Source organism: Anabrus simplex, chromosome 1 (genome assembly GCF_040414725.1).
Source record: "Anabrus simplex isolate iqAnaSimp1 chromosome 1, ASM4041472v1, whole genome shotgun sequence".
NCBI lineage: Eukaryota > Metazoa > Arthropoda > Insecta > Orthoptera > Tettigoniidae > Anabrus > Anabrus simplex.
Genome location: NC_090265.1, coordinates 342,306,793 through 342,327,220, shown reverse-complemented (window position 1 = coordinate 342,327,220; position 20,428 = coordinate 342,306,793). Strand labels below are relative to the sequence as shown.

The window sequence follows — 20,428 nt, the reverse complement described above, 5'->3', positions numbered from 1 at the left end:
AGAACATCACCTTGGCAGAGATAAGGATGCCCTGTAGTCCACGTGTGGCGTTGCTGCTGTGTGTTCATATATTCCTTTGATCACCTATCCCAAATTACTGTACGTGTGGCCATGTGGAAAGTCTGCTACTAGGAGCTGAGGCGAAGTCAAATTCGGGTAAGGTGTAATGGGCTCACCTAGTAGAAAATGAGCAGTTCGTGAGGTTAGGAGGGTCTTGATAGGTTGTCATTAGTTTGGATCAATGGTCGTGATTTCAGGCAAGCTTCTATTTGAGTTCGTAGGTTAGTCAGTTGTTCAAAGGCGAGTGAGTTAAAGCACATCATTTTTCTGAGGTGGTATTTGACGGATTTTACAGCGGTGGGACAGAAATGGGTGAATGAAATGCCACGTTAGTCCCATTGAATTTGTAGCATTCATTAATTCTTGCTTCTGGCCATGACTCTTAATGAATCCTTGGATATCCTGATTAGCTCCAATGAATTTAGTGCCGTAGTCACTATAGATGTTTGAAGAATGCCCTCTAAGGGATATGAAACGGCGTAAGGCTTCTAAGAGGGCACTGGTGGTGAGATCTGCCACTAGTTCAAGATGATGAGCTTTTGTTGCTAATCAAATAAACAACTTGATCTTGCTGCCAATTTTTGCTAGAAAGAGACCGGCATAATCCACACCCACATTCGTAAAGGGACGAGCTGTCGAAACACGTTCCTTGGGTAAATTACATATACGCTGTTGAGGAGCCTAGAATTTAGTTTCTTGCAGATGAAGCAACTAGGGGGGCTGTGCCGGTAATAATCAAAGCGCTGATTGGCTGAGAGCCTGTGACATCACAGCACGCGGGAAATTTGAATAGTGGGTGCGGTTGTTTGACAGCTGTCACGCTACGCGGGGACGTATGCTGCGCCTTAGCTACGTGTTCGGGCATAACCTTTACACGCTGGCTAAGACTGCAGGCTTAACCTCACGCTGACCATGCGTTAACCTAACCTAACCGGCTGCGCTTCCCTACACCAGCTTCCGGCGCAAGGGCTACTTTGGTGCAGAGCTTTAGATAAGTGCATGGGCATAATTCTAACATGGCTGAGAGTACAGGCTTAAACTTACGTTGACCATGCGTTCACCTAACCTAACCAGCTGCCCTTCCCTACATTAGCTTGTATGCTTGGGCTACTAGGCAAGATGGCTGTTGTACATGACCTGTAAGGAAAGTTGTATGCTCTCTTATGAACGAACCCTTAGTTGTTATTGACTTTATTAGGGGCTTTGTAACTACGTGGTTATCAGCTTAGTGTACTTATAGGTATGTAGAATTTGTTTGATAACCTGTGTTATTGTAGTAACTTTAGTAGTGTATTAAAATGTACTCGAGTCAGAGAGGGGGTAAAAACACCCCTTAACTTAATAATTCAATATATTCTGAACCGATGGTGGTAGAAACCTGACGTTTAGTTTAAAATTAATAAAAAATATCCTCTAAAAGGATAAAAATCAACTCCCCGATTGTTTCATTTCAAACGTTTTGGGTAAAATGACTTTTAACGTTAAAAAAGTCTCGGAAGATATTTTGAATGGTGTTTAGAGTAAAAATAAGGTTGGGTTGAATACAGCCCTTAACTTAAAAACAATATCTCTTAAACCGATAGTGCTAGAAAACTGATATTTAGCCTACAAGTAATAAAAAATATCCTGTAATCGGTGATATATATCAACTTACCCCAGAATGTTTCTTGTCAAATTTTCTAGGTAAACAAGAGACATAACTTTAACAAGTTTTCGGGGATACTTTAAATGATGTTAAGAGTAAATACTAGGTTGGTGGAGAAAACAACCCTTAACTTAAAAAAATCATTATCTGCTCCACCGGTCTTTTAGAAGGCTGTTTGTGAGCTTAAAATGTTTCTTTGTACCTACCTTACACCTTCATACATAGTATCTCCACTTTATCCGCATATTTGTAAACATTTAGTGTAAGAGTGGTCAGAAAATAACTTTTATATTTATAGGTTATGTTATGCATGATTTTATAGGACTACCTCTAGTTTAAGGTCGATGCTTGAACGCTTTGACTAATTCTGTTAATATGCTGAAGTTGAGGTGGAGAATAAGGCAAATGTTGAGGCATTAGTTGAGATAGAGGTAGACATCACACACACACACACACATATATATATATATAAAATAACTTGTCCTGACTGACTGACTGACTGACTGACTGACTGACTGACTGACTGACTGACTGACTGACTGACTGACTGACTGACTGACTGATTCATCATCGCCCAGCCAAAACTACTGGACATAAAGAAATTAAATTTTGGGGATACATTCGTATTAAAATGTAGGTGCTTACTAAGGGAGGAGTTTTGGATATTCCGTCGCTAAGGGGGTGAAAAGGACGGTGAATTTTTGAAATGAGGATTTCGATATCTCAAAAACTTAAAAGTGTACATACGTAAAAATTAGTATTTGGAATCTCCTTTAAAAATAAAGAAACACATATTTTTTCGTTTTCGGAAAATCCCATTAAGGGAGGTGAAAAATGGGGAAAAGTGGTTGAACAACATTTATGACGAGACTTATATCTCAAAAACTGAAGACGTTACAGATATGAAAATTGAAATTTAGAATCCCCTTTGAAAATAAAGAAACACGTATTTTTGTGGTTTTGGATAATCCGATGAATAGGGGGTGAACAGGAGTGACAAACGGGGTGAATTTTTAAAAAGACCATATCTGCAAATTATCTCAGACACGTAACATATTACAGATTTGAAACTGGTATTTGGAATTTCCTGTAAACGTAAAGAAACATAACTGTTTTATTCGGAAAATCAACTTAAGGAGAACTGAAAAAGGGGGTGAATTTCTAAAATTAGCGCGCGCGCATGTGTGTGTGTGTGTGTGTGTGAAAGAATTGAAAAATTAGTTGAATTATTTGTAAGAGAATGTACATATATACCAAAAAATCTAAAGATGTTACACACGTGAAAACTGGTAGTTTTGAAAAAATCATTTGAGTGGGGAGTGTGAAAGGAAGTAAAAAAATAGAATTCTTTATCTGGAGAAACTTATATCTCAAAACTGAAGGTTACAGACGTGGAAATTGGTATTTGGAATATCCTTAAAAAATAAACACACATTTTTTGGATTGGAGAGTGGGACCAACTTAATGGCGGGGGTGAAGTGAAAAAGGAGTTGAAGTCTTTTCATGAGGATACTTATGTCTCAAAAACTGAAGATGTTACAGACATGAACATTTGAATATGGAATTTTATCTCAAAGTAAAGATGATGATGATGTTATTTGCTTTACGTCCCACTAACTACTTTTGAAGGTCTTCGGAGAGGCCGAGGTGCCGGAATTTAGTCCCGCAGGAGTTCTTTCACGTGCCAGTAAATCTACCGACACGGGGCTGTCGTATTTGAGCACCTTCAAATACCACCGGACTGAGCCAGGATCGAACCTGCCAAGTTGAGGTTAGAAGGCCAGCGCCTTAACCGTCTGAGCCACTCAGCCCGGCTCAAAGTAAAGAAACACGTAGTCTTTTGTCTTTGGAAAACCCACTTAAGGGGGCTGAATGAATTGAAAAATTAGTTGAATTCTTTGTATGAAGATATTTATATCTCAAAAACTAAAGATGCTACAGACGTAAAAATTAGTATTTGGAATCTCCTTTAAAAACAAAGAAACACGCTCTTTTGGGGGGAAATCAACGAGGGGGCGGGGGCGGTGAAAAATAGTTTAATTCCTCTTTATCAGGATGCATATATCTCAAAACTGAAGATGTCACAGTCGTGATAATTGGCATTTGGAAGCTCCTTTACTAATGAAGAAACAAGTATTTTTGGTTTTCGGAAAATTCACTTAAGGGAGGGAGGGTGAAAGGAAGTGAAAAAATTTAATTCTTTCTATGGAGAAACTTAGATCTCAAAAACGGAAGGTTACACACGTGGAAATTTGTATTAGGAATCACCTTAAAAAATAAAGAATTTTGGAGGGGGCGGGAATCAACTTAACGGACTAGGTTGAAAAAGGAGTTGAATTCTTTTTATGAGCATACTTATATCTCAAAAACTGAAGATGTTAGAGACATGAATATTTGTATTTGGAATCTTCTTTCAAAGTAAAGAAAGACGTGTTCTTTTGTCTTAGGAAAATCCACTTAAGGGGGGTGAATGAATTGAAAAAAGTTGAATACTTTGTGTGAGGATACTTATATCTCAGAAACTAAAGATGTTAAAGACGTGAAAATTGGTATTTGGAATCTCCTTTAAAAATAAAGAAACACGCAGTTTTGGGGAGGGGGGAATCAACTTAACGGGTAGGAAGGGGGGTGAAAAAGGAGTTGAATCAATTTTAAGATGATATTTATATCTCAAAAACTGAAGATGTTAGAGACGTGAACATTAGTATTTGGAATCTCCTTTACAAATGAAGAAACACGCATTTGTTTTTTTCGGAGAATCGACGTAAGGGTTGTGGGGTTGAAAATAAGTAAACAATGAGTTGAAATATGTTTATGAAGATACCTTTTCTTTTTTTTTTTTTTTTTTTGCTAGGGGCTTTACGTCGCACCGACACAGATAGGTCTTATGGCGACGGTAGGATAGGAAAGGCCTAGGAGTTAGAAGGAAGCGGCCGTGGCCTTAATTAAGGTACAGCCCCAGCATTTGCCTGGTGTGAAAATGGGAAACCACGGAAAACCATTTTCAGGGCTGCCGATAGTGATACCTTTTTTAAAAACTGAAGCTGTTACAGTCGTGAAAGTTGGTATTTTGAATTTTCTTTCAAAATAAAGAAACACTTATTCTTTGTTTTCGGAAAGGCTACTTATGGCGGGAGAGGGGTGGAAAGACGCGAAGAAGAAGGAGAAGAATAAGAATAAGAAGAATTATTCTTATGAGTATACATTTATCTCAAATACTGAAGGTGTTACGCACGTACAGGCATGAAAACTGGTATTTTGGCATCTCCTTGAAAAATAATGAAAACGTATTTTTTTTTGTTTTCGGAAAATCCAGTTAAGGGGCTGCAAAGAATTGGTAAAGCAGTTGAATTTTTAAAATGAGTACCGGTATATCTACATTATACGTCAAAAACTTAACCTGTTAGAGACAAAAAACTTGATATTTGCAAAGACCTTTAAAAATACAGGAATCTGTACCTTTTTGTTTTCACTTTGTTGGCACTTTGATCAAATTACGAAATCCACGCGAGCGAAGCCGCGTGTAATTGCTAGTATATATATATATAATCGACAGCTATGTTTAACGCGAGGAACAAGATGGCGGGGCACATCAGGTGTCATACCAAGGTCAGCTACGCAGTGATCACGTAGACATGGCTATGCATGTTTAGACTTGTTCGCTAACACAGGCTCTCTACGTCAGCTCTTTATTTTGTGTAAGTTTTAATAAAATATTCGCTTCCTAGGTGTGGGATTCGAGCTTTATGCAGCGTGTAACTGAACACTGCTTCGTATCTACTAGAGCTAAGGAGGCGATCAAGGGATAGATGATTGGGAGAGGAATAGAAGTTCCTTAGCATACATCTTAGAAATAAAACAGCGATGATCAGGAAAACATGTGAAAGGAGGTGAAATAAATAGATCGTTTTAAATACTCCTACATCGCTTAACATCTTACTGCGAAGGGGTAGCATGCCTGTAAAGCCCCTGCAACATTGAAATTTAACAAAATATGTATTATTTACGAAATTAAGTGCTGAAAATATACTATGCTCTGCAAAGAAGCTGTTGTTGTTGTTGTATCTAGTTTTTTTCAGAGTCACAATTATCTACAGTAAAGAAAGGTGCTAGTTCACCCATACACAGTTTACAGTTTACAATCTTCGGATTAGGTCCATTCCAATCGATATGATTTTCACTTCGATGCTTGTAATGTTGTCGACAGCGTCTGCTTGAAGCTACATCGATTGACATCTGACTGTGGAGGGGTAGCATATCCCAAAAAGTATCCACGAAAGGAGCAGCGTATGTAGAAAAAACATGGCGGTAAACACTAAATCAGATGCTTTGACATTCGATGAAAAGTTTTATGTTTTATAGAACATCTTAATAGCACCATTTACTCGAGAGGGGTAAATATGATGTAGCGCATTAGTTTCGCTGCAAGGAAAACAAGTTGCACATTCACAGTTTTGTTTGTTAACGAGACGATTGTCTGTAATCGCGCAGTCTTTTTCTTCTTTCTGCTCCATTGTGTTCGACGTAGAAGCACACACTGATAATAATATACACCTATCCTTATTTATAGTCTTGTAACGATATTCGGTATTGGATGGTAACATCAGTCATGAGAATAATAATGCTGTGGTGTTAGCAGGAATGTTTTTAGATTTTCAAATACTAAACGAATGTGTTTTTGCTGTTCTACGTCGCACCGACACAGATATGTCTTATGGAGACGATGGAACAGGAAAGGGCTAGGACTGAGGAGGAAGCGGCCGTGGTCTTAATTAAGGTACAGCCCCAGCATTTTCCTGCTGTGAAAATGGAAAACCACGGAAAACCACGGAAAACCATCTTCAGGGCTGCCGACAGTGGGGTTCGAACCCACTATCTCCCGAATACTGGATATTGGCCGCACTTAAGCGACTGCAGCTATCGAGCTTAAACGAATATCGACAGGAGATTTTTCATAGATTCTTTATGATAGGAGCAGTCTATAACTACAATCGGTGCTTTATTTTTAAATTCTTTAGGATAAAATACCGGGCGATCTTCTTTCTGGTAACACGATGATTGAAATTTACAAAACATGTCATAGAGCAAGCCAAACTTATTTTTCTCTAAATTATGTCTTATTCCTACGAAAGTAGGAATAAGTAATTCCGTTGGAGTCTAATACTTTATTTGCAGTGATCAAACTGAGAGATATATTTTTCATGGTTGAATTTCGGGTGAGAGAGGCTTTTCAGTAAACCGAGATGTTTTTACGGTCTAACTATGGTTGTGTGTAGGCGGTAAAACAAGATACTCATGCAGCTCCCAACTTCGAAAATGTATAGGTAATGGTGTATCATGTTCTACAATATTGAGCAGTAGAAGTTTTCCTTGATCAGAACATGTTACATGTGGAATCCTCCACAATATACGTTGTAGGATAATTTTCGCGTCTACCGATGTTCCTGCTTTTTTTTAAAGAGCATTGTAAACACTTCGATTTCGGATCAGAATTAGCTTTTGTTTTGCGTTGATTATAATACGTTTATAGTCTTCAGCGAAGCCAAGAACAGTGGCGTACGCTGAGTCCAAGACGTGGGCTACCAGTAGACTTAGGTTACACCTTTGCGGTGGTTGGTTTAGTGAATGACAGGCCTTTTAAGCGTTTTGAGCTGCAACGAAGAACAGTTGCCTTATGGATAATACAGGATAAACAGGGGCGTAATTACCCATACTACATGGCCTTAAGAGTAAAAGAGAAAAGTTTGCACATAACCGGCCATTTAACAAAAGGCAAGGAGGCGAAACTCCAACACTCCTTATAGAAATTACTAAAAACCTAAGTGGACTTACGGCCCAAGGATACATAGGTTAATCTCATACTACAGGAAGGTGACTAAAGGAGGAACCTTTAAGGCCAAGACGAGATTTACAAAATTTAGAGTTTGAGAAATTTGTCACTCAGTTGCAAGGTTGAATGGGAGACGGCAGATGGTCACCACTCTTCTTTCCCTTACATTACATATTTTCCGGTAGGGAATAGAAACAGAGTCCTCAGACTTCGCCGAAAATCCTACATTTAAACCACCAGTTTACAAAATTATATTAAAAGAAAACGGCTAAAACCTTCCCTTTAAACTAACCGCAGGCGCTATAACATGTTTAGGAAAATTCTGCCATTACCTTGTATCACTGGATATTCTTCAAGCAGGCCGTGCCCCTGCCTCCTAGGCCTCCGTCAGGTCACACACCCAGGTACTGGAGCGATTCAGACAAGATGGCCCTATTAAATTGAACCACACTTTGCTGATAGACTGGATTCCTGTTCACAACCCCGGTTTTGATTGGCTAGAGAACATATTTACAAGCATCTAATATTTAGATTACAGTAGAGGACGAACCAGCTGAAGTGTTGACAACTTCGGTACATTTAAAACAACAGTCTCCAGAAAAAGGTTACCAGTAACAAAAATGAAATTTCCTAAGTTCTAGGTTTGTTTTTGGTGCGTGAGAGTGAGCTAGCAAATCGATGTTAGAGCCATCTAACTGTAGAAGATGAAATTCTTTGGAAGTTTACAAGTTCAAGTCCGTTGGCACGTGCAGTTTAAATAGCCAGGGAACAGCTGGTATTATTATTATTATTATTATTATTATTATTATTATTATTATTATTATTATCATCATCTTCATACACACTAAACACATCACACTACCATCTACCACAGAAACACATAATACTGATGACGTCCCACCACACAGCGTTGGCGTAAGGAAGGATATTCAGCCCTAAAAGTAGACCTGAATACGGTACGGGCTGACTAATAAATTTAGTAATAGGACAGGAATAATAATAGCAATAATAATGTTACTTTCCCCTTGTGGGTGGGGCCGGTAGAATACACTCACGGTATCTCAAGTCTGTCGTAAAAGGAGACTAAAAGGGGTCCCGGAGGCTTTCATTTCTGTAGCATTTTTGATCCCGATATTGCTTCCAGATATTTGTGTCAGGCTACTCGCTTTCATATTTCTTATCCGACCTCCCTTGGTCAACTGCTATTCTTTTTATATTCCGACGGTGTTAGGTTTCCGAGGCCTGGGGCGTCTTTCATTTTCAAGCCCTTTATGGTGCTTGTTTTTCTTTGGACAATACATTCATTCTAAGCATTGTTGGAACTTTTCAAATTTTGCTTAGGATGGTTGACCAATTATACTTCCCCTTGAGTCAATAGTAACTTGATAAACTGCATTCCTTCAGATCATTTACAAATGAAACTGACCAATTGAAGGATGATGTACATGAAATACAGGCATTAGTGTAAGTAATCACCAAACACACACTTTCCTTGAAATACAGTGTACTGGCGATTCAAAGTTGCACAATGAATGATGATGACATTACATAGATAATAATAGTTTGTATGTAGATACGATAATAAGCTTTTAGGCTTTTTTTCCACAGAGAACTTTGCTCTGCGTCTTCGAAAGATAATCTCGTTTGTTCACGAGACCTCTAAAAATGAATGAAGGTTTGAATGATTTGAACTTAAGAATGCTTTACCGTTGTCTATAGTAAGTGGTACTCTCGTTTGCCACTAGATGGCTCCCTATGTGCAGTGCGAACCATCTCGTGATGAGGAGAATACGAATTTGGAAAAAATCGGAAAGAAATAGTAATAGTGAAAGAACACCTATATAAATCCTTAATGGCTGGCAACCACGTATTACTTAAGTGACAAAAGGTGTCCCTGTTGAAGTACGTACTTCCACAACTTCCCGTATAATCCCAGACCTGGGTAGTGTTTACTGTGGGTAAGAGCTCGAACATCGGGTCGACGGATACAGGGTGAGTCTGGGCCTACAAGTGGTCACGGCTGGTCCGTGATCCAACAGCTCTACACTCTGACCGGCCAAAGGAGCAGAGGAGGGATGGCCACGGCACTACGCCTCTGAATTCGGGAGACGGAGAGGGTCTGGTCCCCACCTTCGGCTGTCTTGAAAATTGTTTTCCGTGGTTTTCCATTCTCCTGCACTAAGGTGAATGCCGAGACAGTTCCTAGTATAAGCAACCAACGTCTATCTTCTCACTTTCTCCAAGCATCTCCTGGTCTGAAAGACGGCATCACCGTCCAAGAGGCTCACCACCCCCTTAAAGGAAGGAATGAAAACATGTTAGTAGTAGTCGAACATCTTGGAACGCGACATAGACAGGGTGTGCTCAGCTATTGCTGATCTGTCTGGCTAGTTGCGACGGATATTACGTTGGTGTTCCTTGATACGAGTACCAATGGAACCGGAATTTTCGGCCAATGTATACCTCTCCTCAAGTACAGGGAATTTTGTACACCCCAGGGTGTATTTAGTATGGCTTATTTCTAAGAGTGGTGCAGCCTGGCAGACCCTTCAAGGATGACGGGCACCATGTGTTATAAGTACGATGTAATTTCAAAAATCAGGAAACAAGATCTTGCACTGAGAAACTTTATTTTACAGGCAGATGAAAGAATACATAGTAGTACACATTGCTATTCAAAATACTCACTATTCTTACCCAAGCTCTTGTTCCTCTACATCAAGACATCGATGTTGGCAAGACAGAAATCTGCTTGCAGTTTATGAAGCCATGCAATGACATCCATCCTCGTGCTTCATCAACGATCCGAAAAGATGAAAATCACTGGAGGCCTGGTCGGACGGTCATCGCTCAGCACAGCTCGACAAGGTTTGCTTTTTTCTAGGTGAGATAAAGAGAATGTGTCTTTTCTTTGTGCTGGGGGCGGGGGGGGGGGGTGCCGTGAGGCTCCGCCCCGCCTCACAGCCCGTGGTGACCTACCTGTTTGGACAAATGACCGACAAGCGAGTACTAACGCAGGAACATAGCCTAGTACAATACAGAATAACTTGAGGTGCAAAGGCTAGTCTTCTGCCAGCTACTTCCACCCCTCCGTAAAGGAGAAGTTATGAGAAACCTCCCTAAACCCACCAGGCAATCCCATATCTCCTTTCGGCACTGGTTACCCTGTCGCGGTCGTACCAAGACATCCCTGGCGCTAGACCACCGCCGCTCAAGAGCCACTGTCACCCCCGGTCCATGGCCGCCTGCAAGGCTTTCAAGATAGAAAATGGAGAAGATAATGAAATAAAAAAGAAATTTTGACGCGCGGTCGGGAGAGAATAAAGAAATAAAAGGTAGTCTTGCAAACGACCATGCGGATGGCCAGTAATGCGAAAGCTCTTCCCAAAGGAGCTACTTCGCAAACCCCCTTCAAATTAGGATACTATTGCAGCCACCACTTATAACATTAAGGACGGACCGCATAGAGAATGTGGTGCGGCACCATTGTTGTCATAGCGGTGGTGGTGAATATTGTTTTAAGAGGACGTACAGCTGGGCAATCATCCTACGATAACACTAATCAGAGGGCCGGGGGAGGGGGGGAGTAGAGGGGATCCGACAATTAGAAAAATGAAGGTGTCGGCCAAAGAAACACAAAGTCCACTACGGGCAGGAAAATGAAAGACTCCCTGGGCCTCGTGACCTAATACCGTCGGGGTCTGAAATGAACAAGAGTTGATCAACTCAGATCGGGTAGGACAGATGCAAGTGAGGAGCCTGGCACAAGCAATGCCGGGGCTCAGATAAAGACCCCGTGGTCGCTAAACCACGCTCCCAAGTTAAGAGCCCCTGGAGCCCCTTTTAGTCTCCTCTTACGACCCACAAGACAAGTTAAAGTATATTAAAGCTCTCCTACAAACTTTACGTCTGGTAGAGGAAAAATAACTGACATGACGAGCATCACATCTCGACTAGCATTCATCTCTGGTCTTCTGGAGGTAATTTCCGTAATATTAACGTTGTTACTGCTGTATGTTTGACTAGAAAATAAGGAATAGTATAGGGCAAGGTATATTGAGGAAATCATGTTAAGGAGGTTGGTAGGTTTACTGAACGCTAAGCCTTCAGTGGCCTCATTCTCCGGGATCGGAGACTGGGTACGAGGTACCCCAAGGAGGTGGAGCCGTGCGACAGGCCCTAGTGGTACTCGAGGCATGGCTTCGCAGCCGGCAAGGACCGTGCTAGTCACAGCAGTGCCCAGACGGACTGATCTCCAGATGATGGAATGGTGAGGAATTGGTTTATGTTTTGTGCATGTTACCTGTTCCTAACTAACACAACCTCTGGTGTTTTTCCAGCCCACATCCTTGCATGTGCTATCAAAAGATGTCAGGTTTTACATGTAGGCTCTTTCTTCTTTCTGCCTATGTTTTTTCCCTTGACCCTTCAATACCACACCTTAACACTATCCAACCAACACAAACTTTGCCGTGGTAGCGAGTCTGACTCGGAAACCGGCAGATACTCCTTGTATCACTTCCCACTCTACCCAGCTATCTCTATTCTTCTTAGAAATTAATAGCATGTCGGAGGCCATGTAGATTGAGTCGATGGTTACGGCGGGGAAGCTGGCTACGGGGGCCCCCCGTAGTAAAAAAAAAATCTATGGGTGAGTAGAGGGGAGAGGCACGAGAGTCTGGGTTGCGATATCAGTTTCCGATGCTTAGCTCTCAGAAATACGTGCGACGTTTATTCTCGCTGCAATTCGTGCGACGTTTATTCTCACTGCTTTCAAGTTTTGAAAATGGAACAATGTGTCAGATGCTTACATTATAATGTGCTTTAGACTTCCATCGTTCTCAATTGTGGTTTCGGCTTCGCCGATAGCCTTGGTAGCCCTCAGTATACGCCACTGGCCAAGAATATGTTTTAATAACAGCACACCTGTAAGTATGATCTTCATTAGTAGCTTTTGGGCACCATCCTGCCATCCATAAGATTGATTTTGTTCAGCACTAGAAGAAGGTTACACATCGTTTGTATTTGTAATAGTAATATTCTTCGATTTGTCTGTTTCTTCACTGTTTACTTCATAACGCGCCCCAGAAAAGAGAAATGGTAGACCATGGTTGTTTAGTTGAAATACGCTCAGGCTACTCCCATCTGCCTTATCTATGTGTCCTTCGATATAGAGGTAATTTTAATGAGGTAGGGTGTATATATCTTGCTGATTGATAATGAAACAAATTTCATCATTGTTATTGAATCCAAACGTAAAAGGTTGATAGGAATGGAGGTCACTTCGTACTACACCTACTTGAGTTTCTATCGTTTCCGTAAGGCCTAGCATCTCTTCCATATTGCTGTAGTAAAGTATAAGTCTAGAGGCATGATTTTTTCGCATTAATTTTTGAACGATTTCGCGAGAAGGATACTCATTTTCGCGTTATTTCGCGAAATAGATATTGCCGTATCGCTTTAATTTCGCTTTAATGGACTTCTAAAATTAATCATTAAAGGTTTCATTACTATCACTGATCGTTGATTGTGGAGGTTTAATTGAGATAGACTGTACATACCTGGTACATACTTTTGAAGCCATCTCCGGACTGCAGGGTCGTCTACCTTCTCCAGCGGGATGTTGGCTTTGAGTAGCATCGCTGTTGTTTCGTGAATATTTTTTTTCCTTTTTTTTATCACTCTTAGCTTTCTTCTGCATATCTAATGAGAGTTCTATTGTTGCCTGCCGTTTCACTGTTGGAGTGCTAAATTTACGTTCTGAATGTTCCTTATTTTTAAAACAATGTTTTGAGACAGTATCTTTTTTTCTCCCACTCGATACGAACATTGCAAAATTTACACATTAAAATATTGCTTTCCGAAACGTAAAAACCTTCACTCGCAAACTGTTTAGATCTGCTGTGCACCGTAACACTTGTCGAGCGACCCATCTTCGCTGCTCTCTGTGATCACTTTCTTAATTTTATCTGACCACGAAGCCGAAATACACCAGTCAGTTGTGCTGCATGTAGACGCCATTAGGGATTCCAGGATTGCACAATGCCGTGAGGAGACAGGCTAGGGTTGGATTACCAGCCACCATAAGAACAACATTCCAAACATTTTGTTTGGCATGAAATCTGGAGCCAACCCCTTTTCTCTGATGCCATGTCTTAAAGAGATTCTCCAGAACATTAATGATAACATATTTTTTTTCCTCCTGATGAATCTTTGTACGCTCTTCCTTTTCTTTTCATACATAATCTTGGAACAAAATGTCTAGTTCGTTATTCACTACAGATTTCGCTGTAATATCGCGCTTATCGCGAAATAATTGAATTTCGCTTTAAAATGGCCTTATCGCTTTAATTCGCGAACATAATATCCTTATTTTCTAAACCAGGAACATATGATTCGTAAAGATATCGCAAAATCGCTTCAAAATATTTTTTGTTGCGTTTATCGTTAATGCGAAAAAATCATGCCTGTAAGTATAACCTAAGTCTTGGGAAATTCTCCTATGCACACCTTTTCACTCAGTGACACTTGTCATATGTTTCCTCGATGAACACTGTATTTTATAGATTTATTTCATACTGGTTAAAGGTGAAATTTGTAAGCTACATACGTATGTAAGGTAAGGTAAGGGCGTATTCTGCCCGAAGGCAGGTCCGAACCTCCGCAGAGGTGTGCCTGAGCCGGAGTTTACGTGCGGTAGGGTGGCCAGTTCCTTTCCGCTCCTCCATTCCCTTACCCCCCACCAACAGCGCGTGACAACCCATCCAAATCTTGACCACGCCCAATGTTGCTTAACTTCGGAGATCTCACGGGATCCGGTGTTTCAACACGGCTACGGCCGTTGGCACATACGTATGGCGATCTAAATAAATGAGCTGATTATGTTCATTGAAAAGCTTAAGGGTGATGTTACTAATATGTGTTACAATAATATTGTTCTCCTCATGAACTGTATTATTAGGAACTTCTATAGAAATATATGCTGAGAAGATACCGTATTCAAAATGTTCCTTCCATCTGTCTCTAGGATCTACAGAGAGTTCACCCGATTTATCTAATAAATTCTTATACCATGATTAATGAGAAGGATTGTGAAACATTACAATTCAAAAAATGTATTCGTGTACGGTTCGGATATGTTTTAAAAGATGCTTTTCTCTTTCCCTCTTTCCGACAAAAAAAAAAAAAAAAAAAAAAAAACACACAACAGAAGTAGTGTTCTCTTAAAGTAAGAATGATTTTAAAGTCTCACTCACATGAATTTATACTTACTATGAGAGTTGTTGTGCGGCTGAAGATCTTCCTGAAGGCCATGGGATGTCTAATGGCGAGGCACCGGTCTATACTCATGGCTGTGATGGTAAACACGCTGGCTCCTACTGAAACACCTGAGAAAAGGAGTATTATGTTACTAACGTATTGTGTGAAGGTGAAATGTCTGTTTTTCTTGAAAATACTGCTTCTGCAATTAGAAATACTAGCATATAATCAGCGATCATTCCCATTACTTTCATGTGTGATAGCACATATGTGATAACAATAAATTATTCCTACATGTTAAGAAATATAAAGATCTGGTATTTACCACGGAAAAAGAATATATAAATCCGACATAGTGCACAAATTGATTTATTTCTGGCGCTAGATTGTTCAATAATCAAATAAACGCTATTTTTTTAGCAAATCATTATTAAATTCCGTTTTTCTGGAATGCTAGGTATTCATATGTTTTTGCCTTTTTATGTGTTATTTAGCTAATTTGTTTAGTACTTTAGTAATTTTCTATGGCTGTTGTATAACCTATATCATGATGGTTTTCATTGGTAGTAATAATTTTAAATTGTGTTCTGCTTAATATTTGTCTTCTTCCCTTCTTCTTGCTATTATTGTAATTAATTTTTGTTTGATGTATTTAACGTTTAAATCACATATGTCACGACGGAACGTAATTGGGCTCAGCCTGTGTACCTTCGTACTATCAAATAAATAAATAAATAAATAAATAAATAAATAAATAAATAAATAAATAAATAAATAAATAAATAAATAAATAAATAAATAAATAAATAAATAAATAAATAAATAAATTTTTGAAATATACATGTTTCTTGGTCTCATAACATATTCAATAATAAGAGGTCATTCACATTTTATAACTATAGTTAGTAGTGGCTGCCTAGCTAAAGCGGTAAAGATGCGTTTGGTTAAACCGGAAGGACGTGGGTTTGACTCCCGTAAGGAAGTAGAAACATGTCCAAACGAGATTATCACTTCTGCTGTGGCACATGATCCTACACCAAAAAATACCATCAGGATAATTCCTAGGAGCAAAGGGAGTCAGACACAAAGTTAATAACTCCATCTTAGTTCTGAGGTTACGGATTGCAGAAGCCTTTATCGTCCACTCTCGCAAGGCTATTCATGGAGGTGGCTTTGCTTTCCTACAAGCTAATAAGTGCAATATATCACACACCGGATTATTGAGTATTATATATACTGTACGACATGTAGATATTCTTCTCACGAAAGAATGATGACTAAGGAAAAGCGTTCCGGGAGTCATTAACGTAATAATCTAATGGAACTAGTGGATATTGACCTGGTAGGAATCAATTTCAAGATGAAATGAGGTGAAAAAATACGATTAATAATTGTTCATTCCACTTATCGTTTAAGATAATTCATTATAAGAGGACTCCGAATCAATCGATAGTACTGAAATTTAATTTTCAAAATGACAGTTTATATATTCATCTTCTCTCAATCTGATAATGACATGAAGTATGTCTGTCTTACTTCCGGCAAGACATCACATCTAAACCACTGGGCGGAATTTCATGAAATATGACAAACCATTCTTAGAGAGAAATAAGGTTAACTACGTTTTATTTCAAAATATAGAAGTGAAAGTTTAATATGTGCAAAATGATTTGCGAAGAATAACGTAATTGCTTACTCCAAACCAGGTACCATGGTTACGCGAACATAGTAATGACATAAATTTATTGATATGACGCTGGTAACTTACGTACTGATAGTCTATGCTATAGCTTACTCCAATTCTAGGTACCATGTTTACATCGAGCGTAGTGCGTATTGATATGAAGGTGGTAGGTGTGGTATAGCTTACTCCCATTCTAGGTACCATGTTTACATTGAGCGTAGCAGTTTATTTATTGATATGAAGGTGGTAGCTGGCATATTGTTAGTCTCCCAGACTAGGTACCATGTTTACATCGAGCGAAGAAGTTTATTTATTGATATGAAAGTGGTAGCTGACATACTGTTAGTCTCCCAGACTAGGTACCATGTTTACGTCGAACGTAGCAGTTTATTTATTGATATGAAGGTGGTAGCTGACGTATTGATAGTCTCTCAGAATAGGTACCATGTTTACATCGAGCGTAGCAGTTTATTTATTGATATGAAGGTGGTAGCTGACGTATTGATAGTCTCCCAGACTAGGTACCATGTTTACATCGAGCGTAGCAGTTTATTTATTGATATGAAGGTGGTAGCTGACATATTTTTAGTCTCCCAGACTAGGTACCATGTTTACATCGAGCGTAGCAGTTTATTTATTGATATGAAGGTGGTAGCTGACGTATTGATAGTCTCCCAGACTAGGTACCATGTTTACATCGAGCGTAGCAGTTTATTTATTGATATGAAGGTGGTAGCTGACACATTGTTAGTCTCCCTGACTAGGTACCATGTTTACATCGAGCGTAGCAGTTTATTTATTGATATGAAGGTGGTAGCTGACATATTGTTAGTCTCCCAGACTAAGTACTATGTTTACATCGAGCGTAGCAGTTTATTTATTTAGAGTATGATGAAATGAAATGAAATGAAATGGCGTATGGCTTTTAGTGCCGGGAGTGCCCAAGGACAAGTTCGGCTCGCCAGATGTAGGTCTTTTGATTTGACGCCCATAGGCGACCCGCGCGTCGTGATGAGGATGAAATGATGATGAAGACGACACATACACCCAGCCCCAATGCCAGCGGAATTAACCAATTATAGTTAAAATTCTCGACCCTGCCGGGAATCGAACCCGGGACCCCTGTGGCCAAAGGCCAGCACGCTAACCATTTAGCCATGGAGTCGGACTTAGAGTATGATGGATTGTATATTTACATTATATACACAGATAAACAAGTATGGGGACGATGACCTTTGATGTTAGGCCCTTAAAACAACAAGCATCATCATCATTTTCATCAAGTTTGCAAGCACAGTTCTAAATGAAGTCGTGAAAGCCAATGAAGAGCTTTATTTGTCACGCTGTTCAGGTCTTTTATCTTGCCTCTGAACGCACGGAGAAGCTATTCAAAGGTAATATTGTTCACCGTCTGCTTTTCTTCTCCACAGTTATACTGAGGTGAGTCCTTCGATCGCTAATTGGTATGAATCCTACCCCGGCTGTCATAAGCAGTTCTCACTTTTAATGTCTTCCACTGCTGTCTGGAGAGAAGGTATCCATGCAGCCACTCACACGGGTTTCTATGATGTGATGGTGGGGTGGCAGGAAATGCTGTTGCGACTGTTATTTCTAGGTTTCTGATATGTTGAAGTAGCCGACCTTTAGGTTAAGTGCAATTTGCCAAGAAGGTTGTCTTGATTTTAGGCTTTTAACAGAAATCACTGATGCGTCTGTCTACCTGGTGGCCATGGTTGTTAAGGCGTCAAGCCTATATGATCTGACACCGTGGTAAGCTGGTTCGAGTCTGGTTGGTCGAAGAATTTTCACCATCAGAATATTGGCCGGCAGGACAGGAGAAGTGGTGCTATGCAATTTCCAATCACTAGATTGTGTTCCAAAAGCCTGGATTCATTTCCTAACCTCTCCGCAGTGTTCATATGTAGTGAGGGCATATGACGCTGTTGATGGTGATTCGTCCGTCCGATGGGGACGTAAAGATTTGAGCAGAGCCCCTTGATTTTTATTCGACATAAGTAAGCTAGGTGCCGACACCTTAGTTTCTTCATCTCCCTACCTCATTATCATCATACAACATTCAGACGCGCAAGTCGCCCATAGGAGTCAAATGGAAAGATCTCCACCAGACGAGCTGAACATGTCTTTGGACACTCCCGGCACTAAAAGCCACACAATAAGTAAGTACTGATGTGTCTGTATGGGGATCCGGAATTTTCGACAACATTTCGTCACCCGGTTAATTCACCACCGAATTACACTTCGTCACCACCACTGTGAACCGTATATACGGCGGTCCTGGGACCAATATTTGGCGCATAATGTATGCGAAAGGCATTCGCCGAGTTGTGAACAGCGAGGCACAAGCGAGCGAGGGCTCAGTTTGGCAAGACGAGCTCACAAAGGAGAGATAGAGGTGCGCCGTTGACGAGAGAGGAGTGAGCGGGCGAGAGAAAGATAGGTTTGATTTTATTTGGGGAGGGAAGCCGACAATTACCAACCAAAGCTTGAGAAATATGAGGGAATACAGGACTGGAATCATCCCGGAATATGCTCCAATTTCCGTCATCGGGCCGTCTGGAACGAAAATAGGACATAGACAAAGTAGGTAATTGTGCAGAATCAGCGAAATAAGGAATTTGTGAGGGTACATTAAAGAGAAAGTGGGTCACAGTACAAAGAAAACTCAGTGTTTGCCCGGGAAACACAGGGGCCCTTTGGAAGGGGTGATCCTTTAAATAAGACTGAACCGGGGCCTCACTAGTGCCCAGACGGACTGATCCCTTGATAACTGGACTGGCAAGATTATGGCTCATGGCTGGTGCATGATACCTTTCCTCAACTAACACAAACACCTGGACCTATCCAGAAAACACATCCTTGCATGTGCTATGAAAATATGTCAGGTTTTACACGTAGGCTCTTTCTTTTTCCATCTATGTGGTTTTTCCCTGACCCTTAATACCACGTCTCAACACGACCTACCCAGCACAAACTCTGGTCTTGGCACAATGTTTGACATGAAAACAGCCAGATACTCCTTGTATAACTTTCCACTCCTCGCTGCTATCTCTTTTCACCTTAGAAATTAGAAATTAATAGTATGTCGAAGGCAATGTAGATTAGTGGTGATGATAATTATAACTTTGATTGGGGAAACGAACTAAATTTCCCCTACAAGTTATGGTGTTAAAGTAATTGAAATAGTGCAGGCAGCAGAGCAGATATCCGAGGTGCTCGTGTTAATTAAGTTAGAGGAAACGAATTACATTTCCCTCTGTGGGAATAGCCAATGAATTCCCAATTCTAGATCACTATATTGAACAAAGCGGTTGTTTAAAACGTGTGTCGAAGGATGACATTTTAATCGTTTATGCGCGCATTTGCAGAGATCCACAGCACCAGGATTCAAGCAGACGGCATCTTGTCATGGTTGGCATCGCCCAGATGGCACCAAGGTGCTCTACTGTTGTCATAGTTATTTCTATGGCGAGTTAAACACCCATGGGAAACGTTGAGGCGCTGAGCTGACGCGCAACATGGAAAATAGATAGTTTTTTTTTGCTAGTTGCTTTACATTGCACCGACACAGATAGGTCTTACGGCGACGATGGGACAGGGAAGGGCTAGGAGTGGGAAGGAGGCGGCCGTGGCCTTAATTAAGGTACAGCCTGGTGTGAAAATGGGAAACCACGGAAAACCATTTTCAGGGCTGCCGACAGTGGGGTTCGAACCTACTATCTCCCGAATACTGGATACTGGCCGCAATTAAGCGACTGCAGCTATCGAGCTCGGTAAATAGATAGTTCAAGTCAAACATAATTAGGGAAGAAGTTTTCGCATTCCGTTTGTTGTAAATATGTAAAAAGTGTGTAATTAACGCCCCTTAAGGCGAGATATTTTATTGTAGATTTTAACTTGAGTAGGACCGGATTGTATGTTCTTGAGTGTA

At 40.4% G+C, this 20,428-nt stretch overlaps 1 protein-coding gene across 1 annotated transcript in view; it reads right to left on the bottom strand.

The window, feature by feature from the left end:
• LOC136865931 (galanin receptor 2b-like) overlaps nt 1-20,428 on the bottom strand; it is a 220,177-nt gene that overhangs the window by 61,195 nt on the left and 138,554 nt on the right. The window contains exon 3 of the mRNA XM_068226450.1: nt 14,808-14,923. Coding sequence (XP_068082551.1) covers nt 14,808-14,923 — 116 coding nt within the window. The remainder of the gene's footprint in view (nt 1-14,807; nt 14,924-20,428) is intronic.